The sequence below is a fragment of the Megascapheus bottae genome, chromosome 3, assembly GCF_031878675.1.
Source record: "Megascapheus bottae isolate mThoBot1 chromosome 3, mThoBot2.hap1, whole genome shotgun sequence".
NCBI classification, from domain to species: domain Eukaryota; kingdom Metazoa; phylum Chordata; class Mammalia; order Rodentia; family Geomyidae; genus Megascapheus; species Megascapheus bottae.
In genome coordinates this window covers 39,181,799-39,209,084 of record NC_143511.1, presented here as the reverse complement: position 1 = coordinate 39,209,084, position 27,286 = coordinate 39,181,799, and the positions used below count along the sequence as shown (strand labels likewise).

Genomic DNA, 27,286 nt, shown 5'->3' with positions numbered 1-27,286 from the left:
TATGTTCTAATATGCATGGAAATATATGTTATTATGGTTTTCATTTGCAATACTGACATTGTTTGTTATGTTTTCCTAATGGCCAATGGAGTGAAGTGTCTTTGGATGTGCGTATAGCTATGTATCTTCCTATTTTCATAAATAGAGTGTCTGTTGAAATATTTTACCTATTTCTCATTATTTATTTTGAGCTCTGATCATTCTTTCATCCTAATAAAGGACAGAAGTCCATGATCAGGTATGTGGTTTGAAAAGGATTCTCTTAATCTACGGCCCATCTTTTCATTTACATAATAGTATCTTTCAGTGAAAAAAATTTAATATTTTGAAGGTGAATTATCACTTTTTCATACTGAATTTAAGTTTCATCTCCATTGTCACACTAGTTTTACCCTTATGATTTTTCTCCTATGATTCATTGTACATTTATGTTTGTCTTACATGTAGGTCTTATAGTTCTTTTGTAATTAATTTATGTATATGGTAGTCTTTAGTTCGATGTTCATACATAGAAATACAATTGTGTTTTGTGTAAATTAATCTTTTATTTTGTAATATTTCTAACATCAATTACTAATTTTTGTAGTCTCAGATTCTGTAGGGTTTTCTTCATAGATGGTTGTGGGTTCTTGCAAATAAATACAGTTGTATTTCTTCTTGTTCTTCCTTAGATGGCTTTTATTTCTTTGTCTTAGCTTATTACACTGGCTCAAAACTATATGATACGAATACAAATGGTGGATGGACATCTTACATTGTTTCTGATCTCAAAACAAGATACTACTTGTAAATTTTCCATGAGAGTCATTGTCGTATCAAAGAAGACCTCTTCATTTCCTAATTTACTGAGAATTTGACCCAGGAATAATTGTCTTTGCTAAAGTCCTATTTCCACTACATCCATTGACATAATATTATTATTCTAATTTGGTCTGTTTAATCTGGTTTGTTATGTCAGTTTAAAAAATATTATTGACCAATCTGCCATCTTGGAAAGAATGCTACATAGTCATGATGTTACCTTTTTATATGCTGTAATATTTTTTTTGCTAAAATGTGTCACTTTAGCCTCTGTTTATGAAAGATATTGATATACACTTTTTATGCTTCCTACTGTATCTTTTCTGGCTCATTACAAACAAGTGGTGACTTTATAGAATTGTTTGAAAAACAATTCTTTATAATTTTTTTTTTGCCAGTCCTGGGCTGGAGGTCAGGGCCTGAGCATTGTCCTTGGGCTTTCTTCAAGGTTAGTGTTGTATCCTGAGCCACCATACCACTTCTGCCTTTTTCTATATATGTGGTACCAAGGAATCGAACCAGGTCTTCGTACATGCTAAGCAGGCATTCTACCACTAGGCCAAACTCCCGGGACCTGTTTGTAATTTTCTGAGTGAATATTTGTTTACATATTTGGTAAATTCTCCATTAAAGCCATCTGAGCTGGTGATTACTGTTGGAGTGTTCTTTAAAAGATCCTTAAGAGATCTGTACAATTTCTGTTTTCACTCTGTTGAAGTGAATTTCAGTACTTCATGTTTTTCAAGAGATTTATTCTTTAATTACTGAATTCAGCTAGAACAAATTCTATGTAGTGATGTTGTACCTTCTCATTCCTGATACTGTTCCTTTCTTGTCTACTTTTTTTTTCCTAATCAATCTTGATAGAGGTTTGCATACATTTCCAGGGCTTCCATAACCACAAACCACAGACAAGATGGCTGATTCAACATCGACGTTTTGCTCACAATTCTAGAAGCTGGAAGTCAAAATCAAAGGGTTAACAGTACTAATGTGTTCTCAAGTTTCTCTCCCTGGTTTCCCTGTGTACCGTGTGTCCCGTGTGTTTCTCTTGTGTCCCCATTTCCTCCTCTTCTTTTAAGAACTCAGATGAATATATTAAGACTTATCAAAACAACCGTATTTTAGTTTAATTATCTGTTTAAAGGCCTTTTCTGTAAATTCAGTCAAATTCTGAGGTCCAGGGAATTAGGAACACAACATATGAATTTTTTAGTGGAAACAATTCAGTCTATAATAGTTATAGGTTTTAGTTATTTCAAATGACTAGTATTGGTGGATTGTGTGAGTTCTGTCATGATCTTTATTATGTCTTTTTTTTTTCTTTTGGTTTTTACTTTGCCATCTAATTTGCCTTTCTCTTCTTTCCATTATCATTATTATTATTTTTTCATATATTTTTATTGTAATTAATAGAAGGGTTACATTATTTTCATCAGATAGATGGTACATTACTTCACAAATATTGATACCCTTTCTCATGTCCTGTTTCCCATTTCCCTCCCCCACACCCCCTCACAACTTGATTTCCCCCCTTCCCTCTCCTATTTCAAACAACCAATTAAGTATAGATAAAATATATCGGATAACAAGGTGAAATATGGTAACAATATGAGATAACCAAGGGACAGTAAAAGAGATGAGAGATAACATAGTACATCAAGGACAACAATCGCTCATTATATGGCTTTTGTTTCTATATCCTGGAGGTTCTTTCATTTAGTGTCATACTATATGGCCTTATGTATCTAGGTTTTGTTCTATTGTGAATCTCTGCTAGGAGAGCCCAAGGTTCCTACTGATCATTATTATTATTATTATTATTATTATTATTATCATCATCATCATCTCTAAGTAACTATAGTTAAGAGATTTCAGTTCAAAATGCCAGTTTGCAAGTATAATGCCACTTGAGTAATTCTACCTCTTCTGTCATTCTCCCCCAATCTGTCTCAACCCTCTACCTGGTTCAAGCTGTGGTTGAAGTTTCTTAATAATAAATGTTTCCTTCCAATTTTGCCTTACTTACATCCCACATGCTTTATATTTTATTTTTCATTTTCATTCAGTAAAAAATAGTTTTCATTTTGCCTCTGAGTTTTTATTTGAGTGATGGATTATTAAGGGATTATTTAGTTTCCAAATATTTATGTAGTTTACCGGTGACTCTCCTGAGTAAAGTTATGATTTAATTCTATTGTGCTCATAGCATATACTTTGAGTATCTTGAATCTTTTTCAGTTTACTGAGATTTGCTTCATGGAGTACAATATGTTCAATCTAAGTAAATGTTCCTTGAATGCGTACAGATATTGCAAATTCTGTGGTTATTGTGCCGTACAAATAGATTAGCAAGTTAACTTCAACATCTATCATCTGAATATTTTGTTTATTCAGTATGTTCTCTCATCCTAACATGTGCAATCTAGTTATCATAGTCTTAATATCTTTGCAAATTCTAATATCGATTATTTCTAGGTCCATTGATTTATGGGGTATGTTTCCTTCATCATAAATAATTTTTTCCTGTTTGACCCTTTTTGCATATGCTTGGTAACTGTGAATTGCTGCCAAGTATCAGAAGTATTATTACTTTCCTGGGAGCTATGTATTTTGGAATACCCATAAAGGATTACTCAACTTTATACTAACATTTGGTTGAATTACTCAAAAGCAATTTAATCTTTTCATTTTGGGGAGGTGTGGGAAGAGTAAAGTACTGGACTTTGAACTCGGAGCCTTGTGCTTGCTAGGCAGATGCTCTACCATTTGAGCCATATTCTTAGCTTTTTTTTGCTTTAGTTTTTGAATAGTATCTATTTTTTCACACATCCTTTCCAATTTTTTGCTCAGCTAGACTGACTTTGACTTTCCTAATCATATTTTCTCTATATATGAGAAATAAGAAACACCATGACACCATGCCTGGTTTTTTATTGATCGTGACAAGGTCCTTGTGATTTTTTTTTTGCCTTTTGGTTGGCTTCAAATCACCGTCTTTCCAACCTCAGTTTGAGCAGCTAGGATTACTGGTGTGAGCCAATTCGCCTAGGTGAACCTTTCCTTCTTGGCTTTTAAGAAAGCTTTCTTAGATGACAAATGTTTCATCTAAGAAATATCTCACCAGAGGAATGTCTAAACTAGGACTCATTTTTCCCACTACTGAGGCAAAACCCTTTCGAACACTTTTATTATATGCATAATGCATCATGAATTTTTCTACTCTGGCTAGCGAGAGCAAGAAAAAATTGTTGTTTCTTTTTGAGCTGAGACAGAGATTCTTCTAATATTTGGGGGGGATTCTTTTCATGGTTTTAGTTTCTTCACACACATATGTGTGCAGATCCAGTTTCCTTAGCTGAAAGCTTGAGCTAATTCTTCTGTGTATACACCTCTACTTTTCTCTTCATGTAGCAATCTGTCATGTAGACATCTGCCTCATGAACCTGAACTTCTTTGCCTCTGCCTACCTTTTCCTGCTCTATTCTGGCTATCCTGAAAGTTGTTTTTGTGAGTGAGTGAGGAAAATGTGTAGGACTCATGTTTCTCATCTTTCTGGGATCACTGCCATTTATTATTTCCACCCAATATCTTAAAACATGTATTTTGTGACTTAAAACAATTGTTCTATGAGTATGAGTAAAACAGTTTTGCCAATACTTTACTGTCCTCAAAATGAAATGCTCAAGTTAGAATCTATTTCATATAGAAGGATGGTGTACATGTCTTTCTGTGGGAAAACACCACCTTGCTTCACTCACATTGTTAATCAGATCGCAGCTACTATGGCAAATGTCTAAGATAATCAACTCATGAAGAAGCAAGTTTTCCACAGTTTTGCTGGCTTCCATCCGTGATCACAGTTCTATCGCTATGGTGGGGTGCAGCACATCTTGGCAGGAAGACTATGCGGTGGAGAAAAGATGGGAGGAGGCCGAGGTCTGCTTCAAAGACATGCACAAAGTGACCGGAAGACGCACCACTTCCCCATTACTTTGCAATAGTACCATGTTTGAGCTGGGCCTTTGGGAACCATTTAAGGTCAAATCTCCAGCACTAGCATACAGTTTGACCTTCTACTCTATATAGTTCTTGCTAGTTATGTGTACTTCTTCTCTTTGTTCACATACTATAACACCTGAAATGATTGGGGAAATCATGTATGGCTCCACTGGTTTTATGTAAGAGTTTTAAAAAACCATTTATTCTCTCCCAGTTATACAGAATAGCAGTTTTACAAATAAATTAAGATGAGGAGGGAGGAAAGCGGATGTATCAGGAACTGTTCATGTTTCCCAAAACTCCACGCTCTTGAGTGCTCTGGTTTTGTTATGTCCTTGCTGTCACCTTTTATGACAATCTCTGTTTTGTTGGTGAGTGGAAAGTGATTCATCTTTTCCTCAATGTTTTACTTTTTCTCAGTTGAAAGATTAGCTCCATACCTCTTTCAAAGCATATAAGACACCAATTCTTCCTATTCATCACAGTCTTGAATGAGAATCTCTTTTCTCCCTGAAATATAGTCCATTGTAGTACGGTTTTTTTCCATGAAAACTCATCTTTCATTCCTCTATATGTTTTCTCAATCTCCTTTCCTATAATTTTCAACATGTGCTCAGCTAGTCCCACATAGTCATTTATTTTTTCCCTTTCTAATTAAGAAGAGAGATATAAACAGTCATTAACAATATATAGATGATACATGATAAGAACAGGTGGAGATAATATGGTTTTCTGAACTTTATAGATTTCAAAGACATTGTAGAAAGGCTTTTTAATCATACAAAATAAATTTCAACCATTTCTACATACAAATGCTCTAAAATGCACCATGTCCATTTGCAAGAGACAAGACTTACCTCACAGTGCCAGATAGCTTGAAAAATAATGATTGGTAAGTATTCATTATAATTTTACATCAAAATTTTAAGTTAATTGGACATCACTGAAAATAGGTAGTCATTCTTTTCACATGGGAAATCTACCAACAGAGAATCTATTGGATTTCCAACATAATTTTGAAAAATAAAAATAATTTCCTTTACTAATTTTAGTGATGCTGGAATTCCTTCTTACACAGTGTTAACTTGATTCTGATATCTTTGTCTTTACTTAGAAATTGCTATTCTGATTACATGAATGGAAAAGGGTATAAAGAAATCACATGGGTTTGGGAGATGTAAACATCCTACTTCTTACCTTCATTAGACTTATTTATCTAATTTGTCCTAAGCTAGAACTGAAGAAATTTTGATTACTACCTAATATTAAACTAGTGTCTTTGCTCATGTATGGTGGTACCTGTCCATAATTCCAACAACTCAGGGCCAAGAATTTGGCCCAGTGGTAGAGTGCTTGCCTAGCATGCACAAAGATCTGAGTTCAATTAATTCCTCAGTACCACATACATAGAAAAGTCAAAAGTGGTGCTATGGTTCAAATGGTACAGTTCTGGCCTTGAGGAATGTCCAAGGATAGTGCTCAGATCCTGAGTTCAACTCCAGGACTGGAAAAAAAGGAAATATAATGGCAAATGAGGAATATCTGTTTTCACTAACTTCATTGGTAAAAGTGAAGACTGAAGATGTTTAATTGCCTTATGATGGTTATAAATGTTCTCACATTTAAAAATTTGTAAAGTTGAGCTGAGGGCTTTTCCCTGAATTCCTAGTGTCTGCATCATTATAAACAACACAATTCAGCACGATGTCATGAAAAATATAAGGGTTAGACAAGTATCTATTTGTGGATACTTGTTGAAAGGTTTGCAAATTTCAACATTGAGCCTATCAAGTTGTCTTCTTGTTTGTGCATTTCATAAAGCTACCCACTGTGCTATAGACTACACTCCCAAGTTACTCAAACTAATATAAAACTTTGGTAAAGTAGCAGGGTATAAAATTAATCCTCAAAAACCAATGGCTTTCCTGTATGCCAACAACAAAAGAGTGAGATTGAAATCAGGAAAGCAGCTCCTTTTGCAATAGCCTTAAATAAAATATTTATGAATTAACTTAACCAAGGAAGTAAAGATTGATGAAAACTTTAAAAACCTGAGAAAAGAAATTAAAGGAGAACTGAGGAAGTAGAAAAGCCTCCCATGCTCCTGAATTGGAAGAATTAACATCATGAAAATGGCAATACTGACAAAAGCTATCAACAAATTCACTGCAATAGCCATCAATATTCCAAGGTGATTCTTTTTTTCATATTTTTATTGTAATTTATAGAAAGGTTACATGATATTTGCCAGATAGGAGGTGCATTAATTCACATACATTGATACCCTTTCACATGTCTTGATCTCCATTTCCCTCCCCCCCACCCCCACCCCTCATCTTGTTTTCACCCTTCCCTATCCAATTTCAAATAACCAAATACAAATATATCCGATATATCAGGTAACAAAGTGGGATACTGTAACAATATGAGATAACCAAGGGACAGCAAAAGAGATGAGAGATAACATAGTACATTAAGGACAACAATCATTCATTATATGGCTTTTGTTTCTATGCCCTAGAGGTCCTTTCATTTAGCGTCATACTATATGGCCTTTTGTGTCAAGGTTTTGCTCTATTGCAAATCTCTGCTAGGAGAGCCCAAGGTTTCTACTGATTATGACAAATGAGGGAAACCATTGAGCCTAAGTTCCTTTGAGTCTGGCTTACTTCACTTAATATGATTTTTTCTAAGTCTATTTTCTGTCTTAATGTGATTTCTTTTTCAGTATCTACACCCACCAGTAAATACTTTGAGGTCAGAAGGGTTAGATATTTGTCTCAATTTCCTTATCTATAAAATGCAGATCATGATATCTAATCAAACCATACTCCTTACACTGCCCTGAGAATTAGATATATATGCATTGAAAAGGGGACTATAGATATTTTAAATCATATCACTTCATTTACTTTCTTTCTTCCTCTAGTTTCTACACAAAGAGCAGTAAAGTACCAAGATATCCTCTGGAAAGTAATTCTGGAATAAATTAAAATTCCAAGAAAACTACATTTTATCACCAAGAGCAGTTATCTCCCTTGGGCTGTCCATGCTTCATGTTAGCAGCTTCCCCAGAGTCATTTGACTTGACAGTCTGATGTTACGTGGATTACTGTCAGCAATCCTTAAAATACAGTGGACTGAAAGACACCTGGGGGCTCATCTCCCTTCTCCTGATTCACTAGACAGCAGAGATGTTCATTCCCAGATGTTCATGCATGCAATATCCACCAGGCCTATAAGAATTACTGAAGGAATCGATTTGAGTTCCTTCCTCATAGCGGAAATATGGGGCAAGGGAATAGAGAGGCATTCTGTTGAAGTGAATAAGCTTTATGAGAAGAGTGATGATCAAACTGGTTTTGATTCAGAGTTCTTAGACACTGATTGTGTGTGTGTGTGTGTGTGTGTGTACACACTCAAAATATCCTAGCCTCCTTTTGAACTATGTGTATATGTTAGATGTTCCTATGTTAAGAAGATTTAAAGACATTAAAGTGCTATTTCATGAGAATAATTCAAAGTAGTTATGCTACATTTAATCAACGTAAGTACTCAGGCAAAAGGAAAAATATTGTTTGACAGCTCACTTTCAATAGTTTGAATTCAAGCAATACTAGAATGTTAATAATAGGCCATAACAGTGTTGAACCCTATAAAAATACAATTGACTCAAATAACACTTGGAATGATGAGGATCTCATCTTTGGTTCTGCTTGAACTATAACACTACAAGGAGTCAATATCAATCAATACATAACTGCTGTGGATGCCCACAGTGTAAGATCTAGCTACACAAACCATCAACTCACAGCAACACAGTCATATCAGCAATGTATACAATGGCATTTAATTATGAAACATTTTACCAATGTTAGTTATTATATCTCTTCACACTGTCCCAGTGTGAGGGAATCTGTGGTAGTTACATATTATTCAGTAGCCCACATGTTAGCCTTTGTTTTTGAGGCACAGCTTAAATTCAACTCATTTGCTTTTATTCAGTCAGGCAATCTAGCTTTTTCCACATTCTCACCAAATTTTCTGACTACCTCTCTTAAATGGTTTGGCACCATCTGCAGAGATTGGATTTTCTTACGCATGTGGTCTAGATGAGGTTCCAGAAACCTAGAAAATAAAGGGGCCTGCTCATCTCTGTGTAATAGTCATTATACTGCTTGCCCACTCCTCCACTAATCGGTAGTTAGTGATTTTTGCTTTACAACATTGTAAAGGTTGTTGCTGGTCACCTCAGAGTTTCACTATGATGCAGTGTTTACCCTTACTGTACGATAATTGTATTTTCTACCTTCAGCCTGTATAAAAGTGTGTGGTTATCTACTACCAGCTGGATTTATTTTGTGCCTCTCTCTCAGCTTCACAGGGTATTCCTGCCTGCCGTTCTCAGGGTGATACTTTCTCTCCATGCTGTCTGTGGTAAGTGGCATGCAGTGCTTTTCCCTAGTGAGAAGGAAGTCAATAGGCTGTATTTTACTGTGACAGCTGGGCCATTTGACTTGAGCCTTATTACACTTGATGGTTACCTTTAGGGAATGTCTTTCTCAATTGTTTATTTTTTTGAGCCTCCTGTCAGTTCAAACTCCAGAAAACAAAAGGAGAACCCTGAATTTATTCATGTCCACCCAGAACAGGGAAAATACTTTATCAAACATAAGTCCAAGATGTCATATCAGCTTAATGAAATACACGGATATTTACCAAGCACCAATTAAGTACACAGCATCTTGCTGAACAGCTTGAAAATGCTTCAAAAATGACTAACCTCTCTTCATCTTTGCATGGATGCTATATTTAAACAATAATAAATGAATCCACAAAATAATGAAAAAATATGAATTAAAGTGCAAGGCAATAAATATCTGACTTGGACAAAAGTTTACCAATGGGTTTTCATGTCAGGAAGGCAATATGACTGCCTTAGTCAAGCTTGACTTTTTCACAAGGGCTGGGTAGTTACATGTCAGCCCATGCAGTCTGTATTGGTATTATGAAGACACCTCAGTAAGTCATTATTGTAACCAAAAATGCTTCCTTGTGTTTACAAATAGCCTCAAAGAGAGAATCATCAGTTGTAAAGCAACAACGTGAGTCAAAATAACCTAAGTAATGCCACACGAACAAGTAGCTGTATATTTAGTTACATATCTAGTTATTCATTCATTCATTGAGAAAGGTCTGGCTTTGACTTCAATAGAAAATTAATTCAAATCTCAAAAATTCTTAGAGAGACATTCTTCATGATTGTCTTATACAGAAGCAAAATGGAAGCTATATGAGTTGAAGTAAGGAGAAATGATATAGTTCAGGCACAAGAATATATGAAAAAGCACCAGGCTAGGGCTGGCCCCTTAAATACAATAATCTGCCAGCATTTCCAGAGGAAAGATAATGGCATAGCTGCAGGAATATAGCACACCTGACTGGTGAATTCAAGAGGTTTAGATTTGGTAAATATTAAATACTTAGAGATCCACCCATTATGCTGTAAGACAAACTGTTACTGGGATACTCCATTTCCAAGAAACAATGGATCTTTCCTTCTGTCTACAAATGTTTAAAGTTACCATTATGGCATAATCAATCCATCTATAATAGCATAAAAGTAAACATCAAATTTTCACATGGAAGCCTAGGGCTCTCTGTTTTCATTTTGTTGAGCAAATGTTAGTTATTCATATAAGAAGTGTAAATAATGTCTTTCTAAGTGGACATATATACATATATATATCACTTGGAACTAGTTTAACATCAAATAATATTAAGACTAAGAGAACTCTTGCTGTATGTAATATATGGGGAAAAACAAATAATTAGGTCTGATTTTGCTTATTGCCTGTTTACATAGTTAAAGTGCTTTGTAAGTATAACATGTTTATGTATTTTATAGTGTATTATTTTTAAATATCCAACAAATTACCTCTTCATATAATGAGTGGAATGAGTGAAATCAGGATGAATTGGTTGTGTTGGATTATAAAAAAGCAGTGAAATAATTGTGCTTTAGAGGGAATGTAGTTTAGATAAGCATTTCTAAAATAAAAGGTAATTTATACAGAAAATGTATTGCTTATGCTCAGAAAAAAAAACAAACAGTATCAAAAAAGGTTACGAAATTTCAATAATCGTAGGAAAGAAGGAAGGGTAAAAATACTTAGGTACACAGTTAAAAATATCTACACATCTAGATCTAGACTTAGGTTACAAAATAAACAGGTTCAATTGTAGAACCTTCCACAGCAACATTTAGAATGATACTAAATCATTGGTTTGACAAACAACAAAGTTCTGTCCCAACCACTCACACTTTGTAGTCTTAACATAGGTGACTGAGTACAGTGTATGAAACAAAACTTCAATGAAGTGCAACTCTTCATTTTGTGTGATTATTGTAATAAAGTCCCACAAACTTGGTGGATTGACGAAACAGAAATTACTTCTGTATTAATTCTGGAAACTAGAATCAGAAGTCAAGATGTCACACAATTGAGTTCCCTCTGGAGGTTTTCAGGTGGGAGGCTTATTTCTTTGCCCATTCCAGTTGGAAGGGGCCTGACAGCATTCCTTGACTTGTAGCTGCATCATGTCAATCTGTGTTCCTGTGGCCACATTGCCTTATGTTCTGTGTATAAGCTGTCCCTACATGTCTCTTACATAGGCTTTTGGGTTCAGATAATCTATTACAATCAATGTATCTCAAAATCCTTAATCATATCTGTAGTCTCTCTTCCTATATCATGTAGCACACATAGGCTACACACAGCAAAAATTAATTTAACAAAAAATAAGAGGAGACTATTTTGAATTCAGTTTAAAAGTACCTGAAAACTAATATAGATAATTATCCAGGAATGTATTATCTACCAAATTTAAGCAGATTTCCAAAATTCAGATAGAGAAAGATGACAAACAACAACAACAAAAATCTTTCACTCCATACCCTTGCCACCAAAATAATGTCCCTGGACTGGACTATTTCACAGGGGAATTGTAAGAAGATTTTTCTAAAGCAGATGATTACAATGGTATTTATACTGTTCCAGAAAAAGAGTAAGAGAACACAATGCTTCTAGATTTTTTATTTTTATTTTTACTGAAAGAGGCATGGTAGTGATTCTCCAGCCCCTTTTCAGTAGCTCACAAAAATGCATTGATAATTTAGCATCAGGATTTTTGGAAACACAGGGACTCACTGTGTATAAACAATATTCAGAAGTTACAATGAAAGGAAATCTTGCTTATTTTCAATAATAACACATTGGATACATTTCTGAAAGGAGCTATGTGAAATCATTATTATTAAAATTTCAAACTAACCTTCTATACAAAAGAAGATAGGAAGAAAAAATAAAAGCACTCCAGGTCCTTAGATAACTCAGCCTCATAATGATGTCAGTTCTCCCTAAATTAATCTCCATCTTTATACAAGTCTAATAAAGCTGTCAGCAAGACTTTTCCAGAATAAACCAGACAAGTCAAGTGTTCATAGGGAAAAAGTAGACAAGGAAAATTATCAGTGAAAAAAATCTAAAAGGGGGGATGATAGGGAAGAAAGAGTCTTCAAGTATCAACATAGGATGCCAATTCAGTAATTAAAAATGGTGTTATGCAGGAATATGAACTACATAAATCATTGACCATAATAAAAGATCCAGCAATGAGCATAAACACATTTGGCAGATTAGAAAAGGGTGCATTTCAAATAGGAGTAAGACAGGGGGTCCTTAGTTAAATAATATCGGGAGAATTGGATCCCTTCTAAAAGAAAGAAAATCCAATCTATTTCTAACAATTAGAGAATAAGTCCTAAGTTTTAAGCATTAAAATTGCAAAAATGAGCAGAGGTTTACAATAGGACAAAACCTAAATACATAAGGCGATATAGGATAAGGCTAAATGAAAGACCTCCAGGATATAAAAACAAAAGCCATACAATGAGTTATTGTTGTCCTTAATGTACTATGTTATTTCTCATCTCTTTTGTTGTCCCTTGGTTATCTCACATTGTTACAGTATCTTACCTTGATATATTATATATATGTTTACTTGTTTATTTGAAATAGGATAGGGAAAGAGGAAAACAAGATGAGGGGAGGGGTGGGAGAGGGAAATGGGAACAAAAACATGAGAAGGGGTAGCAATGGTCATTTAGTAATGCACTTTCTATCTGATGAATATAATGTAACCCTTCTATTAATTACAATAAAAAATAAAAAATGCAGAATGAAGACAAATGGCACAGACTTTCTAATTAAAATATTAAACCAGGAAAAAAAGGGAAGACTAGAAAGTTCAATTACATGCTTAATATGTATAGAATAATAAGCAAAGCTAGTAAAGGCAAAAAAACACGAATATCCAATCAGGAGAAAAATACATGAACTCAGAATATAAATAAAAATTTAATTCTATAATGTGATACAGGAGAATGAGAAAAAGACAGTTGAATAGGGACATGGGTAAGAGATGTCAGTCACTGAAAAGAATATATGAATCACACTTAAACCTACTATAGCATACTACTTATAGCCGGGTATGGTGGCACACACCTGTAATCCTAGCTACTCAGGAGGGTGAGTAATAATAAATAAATAATAAATGAGGAGTTGTATTTCATTGATTGCCAAAGAACTGCAGTGATAAGTACTATTTTACTTTATTCTGGGATGTTTATACTTATTTGTTTATTTATTGATTTTACTCTGCTTCCAACTCTTATACTTTTATATTGTTTTAATAGAATTATCAAGGCCAGAGTTGGTGCAAAGTAAGCTAGAAACTCTGTTTCTTGAGTAGCTGAGATTATAGACATGAACCCCCACACCTGGCTCTTACCTTATTTTTTATAATATTAGCATATTATCACGTAATTTATAAATGATAAACATGCATAAGTAGATTTTATTTCTTAACCTATAAGAATATATGATCAAAATGTTTGTCAATCATAAATAACTTTTCCTATATAAAGAAATTATATACACTGTAGAGTTGTATTAGATATCGAAGCAGCAACCATAAAGTATAAAACTCCAAGTGAAATACTATTGAGTTTATTTGTTATGGCACTTATTTCAGAGCTATTAAAAAACAGATTTCTAATAATAGGATTTTTCAGCCAAGAAAGAAAATTAGATGCTACTTGGACTAAATCTCATTTTCCACATGAGATATTTGGGGAGCCAGAGAGGATAAGTAATATCTCTATGCTATATGGTTGGTTCATCGCTGTAGAGCCAGAAATACAGCCCAAATATGCCAGATCTTTGTTTTACTATTGTACAACAAACACATCTAGATATGTAACACACTACAGAAATATACACACATACACAAGTACACACAGATGAGGGAGGATCTTTGAACTTAATATCAAGAAAAACTTGGGTTCTCATTATTTTAGTTTAACGTATTTATTCTCGGTATTGTTTCCTTTCCTCAGCCTCGGGAACAGCCCTCCTTATTTCTAATTCGAAGGAGAAAAGCTCAAACCCATAGTCCTATCCACTTCCGCTAATAGAAATCAACTCTGAACTCTAAGTGCCTTCTCGGTAATCCTTTGAAAAGAGCCCACACATAATTATATATCCAATTACATGTTAAGGAAAATGCAAATTGAAAAGAGAAGGAAGTTGCACACGCTGATTTGCGAAGATGCAATCACAATTAAAATCTCTTATTATTAAGACATAAGAATTCAAATCTGTATGATGTATCTTCTAAGAACTCGTTAAATCCACTATAACATTTTCTCCAAAGTTTTCAAGCAAAAAGGAATAATCACGAAAAATGAAAAAACTGGGAGCAAGTCTTTAAGAACCAAGGTAGGAGACATTGAAAGTATTTATCCCAGGGGCCAGGAGCATGACCTAGTGGTAGAGTGCTTGCCTCGCATGCACAAAGCCCTAGGTTCGATTCCTCTGAAAAAGCCAGAAGTGGAGCTGCGGCTCAAGTTGTAGAGCTCTAGCCTTGAGCAAAAATTGTCCAAGGATGGTGCCCAGGCTCTGAGTTCAAGCCCCAGGTCTGGCAAAACATCAATCAATCAATAAATAAATGCCCCAATTTGCCGGGTGCGGTGGCTCACGCTCTGTAATCCTAACTACTCAGGAGAGGCTAAGGTCTGATGATCAAGGTTCAAAGCCAGCCCGGCACAAAAGGACCTGAGACTCTTATCTCCAATTAACCTCTAGAAAATGGGAAGCGGGGCTTTTCTCAAGGGTAAGGAAGTATCCTTGAGCTGAAGAGCTCAGGGACAATGCCCAGGCTGAGTTCAAGTCCCATAACTCACAAAAAAATAGTAAAAATAAAATAAAGTTTTTAATCCCAATAATCCTAACTGGTTTGTAATGCCCTGAAAAGACTTGTACATTTCTCTTTTTTAATTTTTAATTGTGGTGGTAATGTATAGTGAGGTTACAGTTACATTCACCAGGTAGTAGGTGTATTACTTCTCACACTTTGATACCCCTTCTCATGTTTTTGTCCCCATTTTTCTCCCACCACCCCCTCCCAATCATCTTGTTTTTCCCCCTTCCCTTTCTTATTTCAAATAGACAAATAAACGCATATACAATATACGAGGTAAAAGTCAGAAACAGTAACAATATTGTTCATTTCTTTCAAAAGATGTCCAGGTATACAGTCTAAGTGCTTCTTTATCCACAGGCCTAGCTTTCAACTATGACTACGGCACCTATCATTTTTCTCATTTAGTAATAAACCTGTTGCATTGAAGAACTCATGTACGTGTTTAGCAAACTATCTAACACATAATCCCGAAGAAGATACATTTGTATCTTTCCATTCTCAGGCCTCAGGCAGGGTACGTGTAAGGAAGGCGAAGACTACACTTCCCAGACGCCCTTGCGCGTCTTCCGGTTCCGTGCGCCGGAAGTTCTCCTTTCCGGTCGCCCTGCTTTTACGTCATGTACCAGCCAAGCCGCTGAACCGGCCCGCGTCCGGAAGATGGGCTCTTCAAGTTCTTCGTTAGGGCCTCCGGACCCTGTCGCTCCGCCTCCCGAAGCTACTGCAGACCCTGCCAGCCCTCTGTCCGCGGATACTGCCGAAGCCCCGACCTCTTCCGCGCCGGCTCCCTTATTCAAGAACTGCTGGAGCTGCCGCATCGTCTCCGGGTCCGGGCTGATCGCGGCGGGCTCCTATGTATACCTGATGGCGCGGAGGCCCATGAAGCTGGGGCTGGCCCCGGGTCCCGGGCCCATAGCGCAGATGACCATCGGCATCAGTGAGAGCCGGGCACAACCTTGGGGCGGGGGAGTGGAGGGACGCGGCGCCCCGCCGAGCCCTCTGGGGCCCTTCGCGTGGTGGCAGCCCCTCAGCCCCAGGGCCGGCTGGCTGGCAGGTGGGAAAATCGACCACCCCGACGGGAGCCACGTTTCTCCCCGTCTTTACGATGGGAAAAGTCTATTTGCATCTTCCTGGTGAACGGACAGGAAAAAGATCAAACAGGAAGTGAAAGCTTAGGATCTCATTTATTTTATTTTTTGAGCCCTCAAATAACGGTTCTCCATCTCCATTGGAGAAAGAGCCTTGGAAACTTGATTTACAAAAACTGAGGCTAGCCATGGTGGTACCATGGCTACAGCCCCAGCTACTCAATAGTCTTAAGAGGCCGTTCCAGCCCAGCTCGAGGGGCGGGGGGTGGGGGGGAAGGTTAGGGGGAAGGTTAAGGATCATGAAACTTAGCTCAGAAAACAGAGTGGCTGTTCTGGTATACACCTACAGTCGTAGTTAATTCGAGTTGAAGAGAGGAAGGTGGTCAAGGTCAAGCCAAATGAAACCCTATGTAAAATTTTTAAAAGGGCTGGGAGCATTGCTCAGGTCATCATGCCTGAGGCACTCTACCACCTAAGTTCAAACCCCTGTACTACCGTAAACAAAAAAAAGAAAGAAAGAAAAAAAAAAAAACACAGCCAGGCATGGTGGCTCACACCTGTAATCCTAGCTATTCAGGAGGCTGAGATCTGAGGATCAAGGTTCAAAGCTAGCCCAGGCACTAAAGAACCTGAGACTCTTATCTCCATTTAACCTCTAGAAATCGGCAAGTGGGGCTTGGCTCAAGGGTAGGGTGGTAGGAACAACACCCATGCCGAGTTCAAGCCCCATGACCCACAAAAAAGAAAACACAAAAGTGCAAATCTTAAATGTGAGTTCCACTTGAGCCAGTTGATGGTACAGTAAGGTCCTTGGTCTTGACAGTGACTTTCAAGATGTCTTTCAGTGCTTTCAGCTTGTCAAACCTAATGTGTGCGTGAGCAGTTTTTGGCTTTCAGGATTTTCCTATATTCCCCCTTCCCCTTCCTTCCTTTTCTTTTTTTTTTCTTTCATAAACTGTATTGTCCCATAGGAAAGATACCATGATAATACAGCCTTAGAAGCCATAGTAATGATTAAATAAGTTGACATATGATGCATATGCTAAACTCAATGCCAGCATCTACATAAGATCCTCTTCCTTGTTTGTTCCTAGGCATCGCCTGTTGGGGAGTAGTTATCCTTATAGATCCAAAGGGGAAGGCCTACCGAGTTGCCTGAAAGTAACACCAGTGACTTCATCATCATGTATCCTTGACCTCCTGACACACAGATCAAGCATGGGATTTGTGGATATTCTGGATAGATAAATGGACATGGATGTTTGTCACTACTGTGGATACTGACAAGACTAAAAAGACAATGAAAACATTGGTTGTCATTCTTTGGATACTATGAGTGTATTTTTCCTCTGATTACATGGAAGCCATTAAATCATTTAGAGAAAATGATTCTGTGCTTTATCAGAAGAAGAAAGGTATAATTTTATTTATATTCAAACATAATTAGTTTTAAAAGATATCAAAATGGAAGAAATTATAAACCAGCTGAAAGTTTTTTTTATTATAATTCCCATTTTTTTGGCCGACATTTGAATTCGGGGCCCATCACTTGGCTTGTTTGTTGGTGCTCTACCCTTGTAGCCATGCCTTCAGCCTGGTTTTTGCTATGTCTTGGGAGGTGGAGTTTCATGAACTTTTCTGCCCAGGTTGGCTTCAAAGTATAAACCTAAGTATCTCAGCCTCCTGAGTAGGTAGCATTAGAGACAAAAGCTATCAGTGCCCAGGTTCTTTCAAGGCATTTTTAAGTCTTTCACCTCATGAGAACTGTTGAGCTAGTGTGATTTGTTATTTAATTGGTAAACCTTAAAAAGAATTCAAGTGATTTTTATTGGGGTCATATGTTAAGTCAGAGATGGAGTTAAGATATGTAGTTATTCTCGTCTTTGAGAAAAGTAGTATGGTTCCGAGGAGACAAGAACTAATGTTTTGAAACACTCATAGCTATCAACATACAATACAAAACTTAAATATTAATGTTGTTGATAAATTCAAAGCTTTTAATAAGATGAAAGCCTTTGATTCTTTTTCCACAGCCATCACAAATGTGATGGAATGGAGATGCTTTGGGGATAAGGGCTCAATATTTATTTGTTTTATGAGAAGTTGTGCTTGCTATTGGTGTTTTTCTCTGAAATACTGTATTTCTATGTAAAAGTATGTTTAGATTTTTCTTTTTTCTGAAAAGCAAAGGTACTTATATTAACCTGTCAGTCATAGTAGGGCTTGAACAAAGTTTTCAACAGCCAGTACTGTTACTGACACTGAAAAACTGAAACACTTGGATCTGTTTGTCTCATCAGTGTCCAAAAATGAATCCACGAATAAAGAGGAAGAACAAAATGGTGGGGTTTATTAAAGAAAAAGATAAGCAGAGTTCTCACCAAGTAGGGGCCCTACTGGAAGGTTAATGCATGGGGCTCATTGTATAGGTGTTGATAAAGTGTCTCTAAGAAAGAGCTATGTAATTTCAGAAATTTGGAAACCCCCTGGGCCGTATCAGTCCCCAGACCCAATCAGAAGCTCCACATAGCATGCACTCCATCTTTCCCTGTCTTCTAGTGTCTCTGCCCAGGCACCCAGTGCAGTGTGTATCTTTGACATCCAGCCTGTTCATGTACAAGCATTCCTAGAGGAATGTACCACATGTGGTGTCTAAAGGGCCCTCTGATGGAACTGTGGTGGGAGGAATACAGACCCTCCAGAGAAGAGGGCCTGTGCCTTGGCTTTCTCTCCAGACTTTCCCGGATTGTTACTTTGCGTATTTGTAGAGGTGCCTAAGTCTAATAAGTCACAGACTCTCACACTGGTTCATCTGTGAGTGGTGCTATAGGTGTGCAATGAGACAGCATTGCAAACAACCTAAAAAGTAGGCCATTAGGGGCGTATGTGAAATGTACACGTCCGTTTCCTGGTGTTAGTAAATGTAGAAGTTTGTGGTTGGATGATAGACCTGCTAAAGCTTGTCACACATGGTCATTTATCCTCTTAAATGCTTACAAAAAAAAGTTTCTCCTTTAGAAGATGCGTTGTTCCACTTAGGGACAAGTATAGTCCAAACAGTTTCCTACCCTGAGTTCAAGCCCCACGACCAACATCAACAAAATCATTTTGTAGGTTAAATTAAAAACATAATCGTAAAGTTATGCTCTTAACTTGACCAACAGATGAACAAAACTTAATACATGGGAGGTGTTGGGGACTCAAATTTAGACAGCCACAACAAAGGGAGTCACTCCTTTTTATTTCTTTACAAAATGTGTTTATTTGGTAGATTCCAAAAAAAGTCAAAACTTGTGCTTGAGGTTTTGTTTTCCTGTCTTTTGAAGAATATTCCAGAATTTGATTTCTATAAGTGCTCAGCCAGAAACATCACTGTGAAATCCACTGGAATTGTCACTGAGGCTGAGATCTTGTCAGTGCTTACCAAAGAAAACAAGACCTCAACCACCACAGTGAGGGAAGTGAACTTGGGAATTCCCCATCTTTTGTTGGTTTAACAGCAAACAGAAGCAGGCTTAACCACCAGTGCATGTTTGTAAAAGCAGCTTAATTATGGTGTATGATCCCTTTATAACATGGAAATCAGTCTAAAGGCTCATCATTACTTTAGAAAGAGTACAAAAATGCTTTAAAATCCCCTTTTCCTTGGGACCTGAGTATTTAAATATGAAGAACTTGTAAATGCTCAATTTTTTTTTATCAGCATCCAATGTATTTATTAGCTGTCTTTATGCCATGAATACAAATTGTCTTTTCAAGAACTTCACACTACCTTTTGTTCCTGTTACGAACTGTGTCGACTGGTCTGGAGCCTTGTGATCAGTTAACTTAAGTATGTATTAAAGGAACTAAATATATTTGACCTTCAAGGATCTTGGTAGTATTGTATGCAGTGAGAGATTTCCTTTTTCTTTGACCAAGTGTGGAGAAGGGGATTGCTGGCAGCCCATGTCAAATGTTCTCGTTTCACCTGGCTGAGAACTCATAAAACTGTTCCTTGAAGCCTTATAGATTGAGTATCTCATCCGTAATTAAACTCCTCCTCCACTCTCAATTCAGCATGTGCCCTTTGCTCCCTTTTATTACCAGTTTCTCAACCTCTGTATGAAGCAGACTTCTCGAACAAACCATGTTGATTTGGCCCCATGAAAGGTATTACTCCTGAATGTATTTCATGGACGCTTATGTTCCAAAACCCCCTCAAACCAGGATGAGCCTCAACTGACTTATCACCAGCACAACATTAGTCTAACTGACACTTCATCAAATTTTAGAGAAAGTAACAGTAAGTGATTTTAGGTTGAATAATCTGCTTTTCTTTTTATTAAAATTAAATTCTTGCCTTAAACCAATGATTATAGAGGTGTTGGGACATAGAGTCAGTGGTGAAAAACCCGTAACTACACATCAGTCTAAGCATGGGCCACATTGTATCACACATCTGAAGGGCCTGTCTTGGCCTTTCAGATGTTTAGTACTTGTCACTCAAATATAAATAGAGAAATGTCTAAAAGAGAAAATGTTAAACAACAGAACCACTGAAAAGGAGAGCTCAGTCCTATGATTGAATCTGCTTCAAAAATACAGTGGACAGGACCTTATGGTATATCTTTTGGCCTTAAAATAATCATCCATTTATGGACTCAAATGCCAGTCCAGAGGTGAGTGAGATTTTAGAAGCACCAGAGGGAATCTGTTCCAGAAGTTTTTGAGTGCCTGGAAGATAGCATACCTGTGAGGAAGTTAGTCCCCACCTGACAGCTAAAAGAGAAATGAGAACGTCAATTATACAATTGCAGGGGATTGGATTTCTGCTACCTGGATATAGGATCCTTTGAGAACCAAGAACCACAGCTCTGTTAACCATTGTTTAACAGAGACCCTGGTGAGACCCTAAAGAGATTGTCAAATTGTGCCGTGAAACAGAATAAAGTTGTGTTGCTCTAATTCATTGAGTATGCATAGTTTGTTGTACAACAATACGAAATAGTGCAGCGTATCAGGAGTGGTTTGTATTGTAACCATAATAGATAGTGTGTTAGCCCAATACTCTTTATTTTTGGTCAGTCATGGGGCTTGAACTCTGGGCCTGGGTACTGTCCCTGAGCTCTTCAGCTCAAGGCTACTGCCCTACCCCTCCAAATACTTTTGTACAAAAATAAATGCTTTAGAATCCACTTTTCCTGAAAATCTAAATATGAAGAACATGTGTTTACTTTAAGGAGTCTGAAGCCACAGGACGGATCAATAAAGAAGTAAAGCCTCCAAAACAATAAATAGAAATAGACTTCTTACTCTTTTCAAGTTGAGTGCTTCAATAAAGAAAGCTGACTAATGGCATTCATTCTCAAGATACTTAAGTATCCCAGAAGAAACACTGAACTGTTTTATTTTTCATGTTCCCCATTCCTTAGCTAAATAGGTATAGTAACTTCCTGGTTTACTATTCTTTATAATTGAGCTTGTAACTTTCACAGTAATTCACATATTAATCCAGGACAGGGAATTCATTTCAACTCCTTGAATTCTTACTGCTTCATGCTTTTATCTCAATCTTTATTCGTAAGCTTACGCCATTTTGACTGAACCTGAGGTTATATTTCCCAATCATATTAAGGCATCTCTACCTGTCAGTTCCCAGACAGCAGATTCCAAAATCATGTTCTAAGTAATATTTTTTCTTCCCTATTTATTTCCCATCTAATCAGCTGTCCGAGCTGGAAGCCTTGAAATTATCTGAATTCCTGCTTGCTTTTATTCTTTACCTATAACCTTTTAACATTTCCTGGTTATTTAATTAAGCAAGCCTTTACTCTTCCTTACCATTTCCCAATGCTGTTGCTTGGGTTGAGTTACCATTATTCACCCTTGTTTCCAGTGAATCCCTCTCATATCCTCCACCATAGCAAGGTTTATTCCTTAAAACGTGACCCAGAGCTAAGCACTGGTGGCTCCTGCTTGTAATCCTAGCAACTCAGGAAGCTGAGATCTGAGGATTATGGTTCAAAGCCAACCCAGGCTGGAAATACCATGAGATTCTTATCTCCAGTTAACCACTAGAAATCTGGAAGTGGTGCTGTGGCCAAGTGGTAGAGCGTTAGCTTTGAGCAGAAATGTTCAGTGATGGTGCCCAGACCCTAAGTTCAAGCCCCACAACTGACAAAACAGCCTCCCCCCTCCCACCATGACCCATTGGACATTTCAGTGCCCTTGCCCTCATAGAAGACAAACCAGACCTCAGACTAGGAAGCGCTTTTCAGTTTTCTTCAGCCTCATCTTCCCTCTGCATCCTCTACTTCCTAACTTCTTTTCCATATAACCTCATTTTTCTGCCATGATACCAAATTATCCATGAAATGCCATACTCTGTGTCCTTCTCTAGTTGATTCCTTAGGCTAGAATGTCCATATTGCTCCTGCTTCCTTCTCTAGTTGATTCCTTAGGCTAGAATATCCATATTGTTCCTGCTTCATCTCGAGATACCTCACTTATCCTTCAATACTTAATCCAAATATCCTTTGAGGACTTCCCAGAAACAGTTCCATTTGGGGATTCTTTAGAATTATGCAACCATTAACTTTATTTTTTTTAATTTTTATTTTTATTTTTTTGCCAGTCCTGGGCTTGGGCTCAGGGCTTGAGCACTGTCCTTGGACTTTCTCAAGGCTAGCACTCTACCACTTGAGCCTCAGCACCACTTCTGGCTTTTTGCTATGTATGTGGTACCGAGGAATCGAACCCGGTTCTTCCTGCATGCTAGGCAAGTACTCTACCACTAGGCCAAACTCCCAGCCCGCAACCACTGCAGTGAAATGATTTTGTGGTTGGAGTTTGGGTGCAATGGCCCAAACCTGTAAGCCTAGCTATTTGGGAAGCAGAGATTGGGAAGATTGAAATATGAGGCCAACCTGTGCCAATAGTCCATGAGATTCCATTTTAGCCAATAACTGGGTACGCTGGCACACTTTTTCATCCCAGCACTTATTGCTGGGAAGCACCAATAGAAGCACATATAGAAGGCTTGTGGTTCCATCCTACCTGGACATAAAACAATGCAAAAAGGCATAGTCCAGTGGCTCAAGTGGTGGAGCATTGCCCATAAACAACAAAGACTTCAGTTCAGACTCCATGCCATCAAAAGAAAATGAATAAAAAAAAAATGTTGTTTAATAATTGCTGGTTTATTCATTCCTCTGTCACACAGATTAACTCAAGAAGACGACAACGACGTTTTGTTTTACATTCTCAGTGACAAGAGAGTGCATAAAGGACTGAAGAAATAAGTGAGAACAGAAAAGGAAATAATTGTTCTTTTGTGGTTTTTTTCTATATTACAACGCTACTTCTCAACTTTGATCTCTCTTTCAAACCTAACAGCAGCAGTATAACCTGAGAATTCAATTGAAGTGCAAAATCTCAGGACCTTGTCAGATTTACTACTAAATCAGAAGCCTTAAGGGTAGAATCCACCTATGTTTACATTAGCAAGCACTTCAGGGCAAACATAAAATTTAATAAGACTAAAATGTAGCTGAACTTGACTGAGCATTCAGTCAATGACCTAATTAAAGCACTTACATTTGGGTTCTAATCTCAGTTCTTTCTGTTGTCCTTAGTTGTCTCCTGGGCAAGTCACTTACCATTTTAGAACATACATTTTTTTTCCCCTGTAGAGTCCAATGATAAAACTGGGTAATTTCTAAATCCTCTTCAGTGCAAAGACTTTCTTTCCCCAAAATCTTTGCTTGGAGATGCTATACTTTCTTTAATTCCAAAGTAAAGAGGTGCAATGAGAAACTAAGCAAGACCTGAAATAGCACTCCCTGAAGTAATCATACATCACTGCCACAGAAAATCAGGCCATTGCTCCACCAGATATATCCTTTAGCTTCTTTGCTGCTGCAAATGCCTGATGCTTCACAGGAACTTAGCAACCACTCACCCCAATGTGTTCACCTGGTGAACCAAACAATTGTGTATGGGATGAAAGATATCTTTCCTGAACCTTTCATGATCCGATCAAGGCCTGAAGCTTGCAATTGATTATCTCCCCAGCCTGTGAAACTCCCCAGGCACTCAAAAATATAAGAAGTGAAAAGGTTGGGATTAATGATGGTGCTGTGTGTGTGTGTGTGTTTTCAGTGTCCCTTTGTATTTCCAAAGAACCTAAATAGAAAAACACTTCAATTTCACCCTGAATAATATCAGCTTAACGATATGACTTAAACACTTTATTATATTTAGGATGTGTTTGGAATAACAAGCATCAAGGAAGGAAAAAAATGTGTCAATGAGTGTGCAAAGTGAACCAATAAAGACACATCCCGACCTAGGACTGGAGGCATTTGAATATATCTGTATCAAAAGGTGAAAGGGGACTGGATTTCTGATGCTCAGCTTCTATGCTGGGCCTGGGCCAGGATCCTATCTATCTATCTAGTCAGATAGATAGATAGATAGATAGATAGATAGATAGATAGATAGATAGATAGATAGATAGATAGATATATTGGATCTTGTCCCAGGATATATCTATATCTATATACATATAATTTTTGTGGGGGGGGGGCATGGGGCTTGAACTCGGCCTGGGCACTGCCCCTGAGCTCTTCAGCTTAAGCCTACTGCCCTACCCCTGAGCATGGGCATTGTCCCTGAGCTCTTCAGCTCAAGACTACCACCCTACCCTTAAGCCTAGCCCGACTTCCCGTTTTGTAGAGGTAAATTGGAGATAAGAGTCTCAGGTTCTTTTGTACCCAGGCTGGCTTTGATCCTCAGATCTCAGCCTCCTGAGTAGCTAGGATTTCAGGTGTGAGCCACCATGCCCAGCTTCCAATATATTTTTAAACAATGTGAAGCAATGAGAATTCAGTAAAGTCAGGAAAGTGCTTTTATGTGAACAAAAACCGAGTAAAGCCCTACATTCTGATCACACCATGATCATCTTGGTTTCCATAACTGAGAGAAAAATGGCTTTGTTTTCTTTAAGGAAACTACCATTTTCAAGTACCTAGATGCATTAAGACTCAATTCAACATATATTAGCCTTTGTTTTATCCAAGTATTGAAATAATTAATTGAAAGGACATTAAGCCGAGACAGCTCCAGGTATCTTTGGTTTCTCAATATGCAAACTGAAAAATCAGCACAAATAGTCATACCCCAAAAAAGGAATCAGTCAGGAACTACCAGCTAATCTGTCTAGTGCTTTACCAAGTGGGAACTGCCAGCTAACCTCTAGATGAGGACTTTCTATTTTAGTCAAATATTTTGTCTTTCTTCTCTTTCCTCTCTTTCTCCTTAAGTGGGACCCAAGCTATTTGTGGTTTGTCATTCATGAAATCTCTGTATGCTCAAGTAAACTCTTTTAAAAGTTTAATGTACCTAAATTTATCTCTTACTCAGGACACACTGCTAAGTGTATTGAAGCATTGTAGATCCTCTTCTCCAAGAAGTTGAGAGTTTACATGGGGAGAGAGATACTTGAAAACAAAACAAAAAAGCACTTGTGATTTCAATAATTATACACAGGATTCTCAGAAGCAAAGAGAAGGGATGTTTTCGCTTTAAAGAAAGTTAACAATAAAATCTGACATTTAACCCTGAGCAAATCAAAGGAATCTATAGGGCAAATGTTTGACCTGTGTGCCCACCCATTAGAAGGATGGTGAAGCAGACATGTATCACAGGGCACTAATTCAGGCACCATCAAACAAAGAAGATGGCATTCTCAGATTTACTTGACTTGGGGTTGCTTTAAGCAGCGTGCTGTGCAGCCATGCTTAGAACTGTGTGACAGACAACTGCAAAATGCCTGTCAAAATTCCTGACAGGTGAAAGACAGGCAAATTGGCGGGGGGAGGGAGGCGACTCAGTCTCCATTCTTGCCAGCCTGTGAACACCTGTTACTGATGGAGCAAGCTGAGAGACACATTTGGCACATGTTGGCAGCGCCAGCCCCTCATGATTTAGTGAAAGCATGCTCCTTTCTCTGGGGCTTCAGATGCAAGAGCCCACTGCCACTTCCTTTGCTGTATAATTAGTAAAAGTGAGAAGGAGAGGTAAGTACACTCTTTGAGAAATGTATATCCTGATTAAATATAGAGATGCTGAAAATGTTAGGGTATAATTTTCTTAAGGCAAGTTCCCATTTCACAGAGATTTTCATTCAAGGCATTTTCATCCATTTATATGTTTGATTTTATGGTAATCTGGGAAAGCAGGCAGGACATTTCATATGGTTCTCATCTAGCAGAGGAAGTGAGGAAGGCGGTTTCAGATCTTTCAAGAATGATACCCAGGAAGCAGAGATTTGATCACAAGGGCTCAGGCATTTGATACCATTGTGTGATGCTCTCTACACTGGCTTGCAGAGAATAAAATGCATGTGTCTGTTCTATCCCAGATTTCTGAGTAGCAAGCCATGTGGGCCTGCCTTTCTGAAAGCCACAGAAATTCAATGGGCCTCTCTCAGAAGGAAGCACATCAATTGTTTCTAGTTCAGAGGGACTACAACCATGCAGGCAAAAGAAAGACTGCTGGACTCAGCCAGTTGGAAGTCTTTGGGTTGCAAACAACTTACATTTTCTAAGCCCTAGCCTTCTAATTTGGGAACTGTAAATAGAATAGTTGTAATCATCAGGTTTTGTGGAAGATTAATGTATTTAGTGACTATGATATATTAGTCACTAGTCATCATTGTTTTAGTAGTATAAATAAGGTGTCATCTTTCCACTTACAACTTATAGAGGGCTCAAAGCATGGACATTTGAAAGAAGATAGGCCTGAGAGTTCAGATTTGCATCACAACTTTTAGGCAAAACCACAAAAGGCTGAAATTTAAAACATTTAAAATCTTTACATTGAGGCTTAACAGATGGCCCATGCAGAATTATGAGTTTAAAGCTGGCCTGCGTTATAGAGCAAGACCTCAAAGAAAACAGAAAGAAAAGAGTCTTATACATCACTCAAATTATACTTTTGTTTATACTTTGATTTATTCCACCCTCCTTTTTTAACTTTAAATTGTTTTCCTTAGTTAGAAAAACAACTTTAAATCAAATAGACCACGA

The 27,286-nt window shown here is 37.4% G+C and overlaps 1 protein-coding gene across 1 annotated transcript; it reads left to right on the top strand.

The window, feature by feature from the left end:
* The first annotated feature begins 10,440 nt into the window (after positions 1-10,440).
* On the top strand, positions 10,441-21,150 carry Dmac1 (distal membrane arm assembly component 1). The gene is made up of 3 exons (XM_090329960.1): positions 10,441-10,487; positions 15,632-16,063; positions 17,309-21,150. Exons 2-3 carry the CDS (start codon positions 15,787-15,789, stop codon positions 17,371-17,373), a joined length of 342 nt encoding a protein of 113 aa, XP_090186086.1. The 5' UTR covers positions 10,441-10,487; positions 15,632-15,786; the 3' UTR covers positions 17,374-21,150.
* Positions 21,151-27,286: the final 6,136 nt, after the last annotated feature.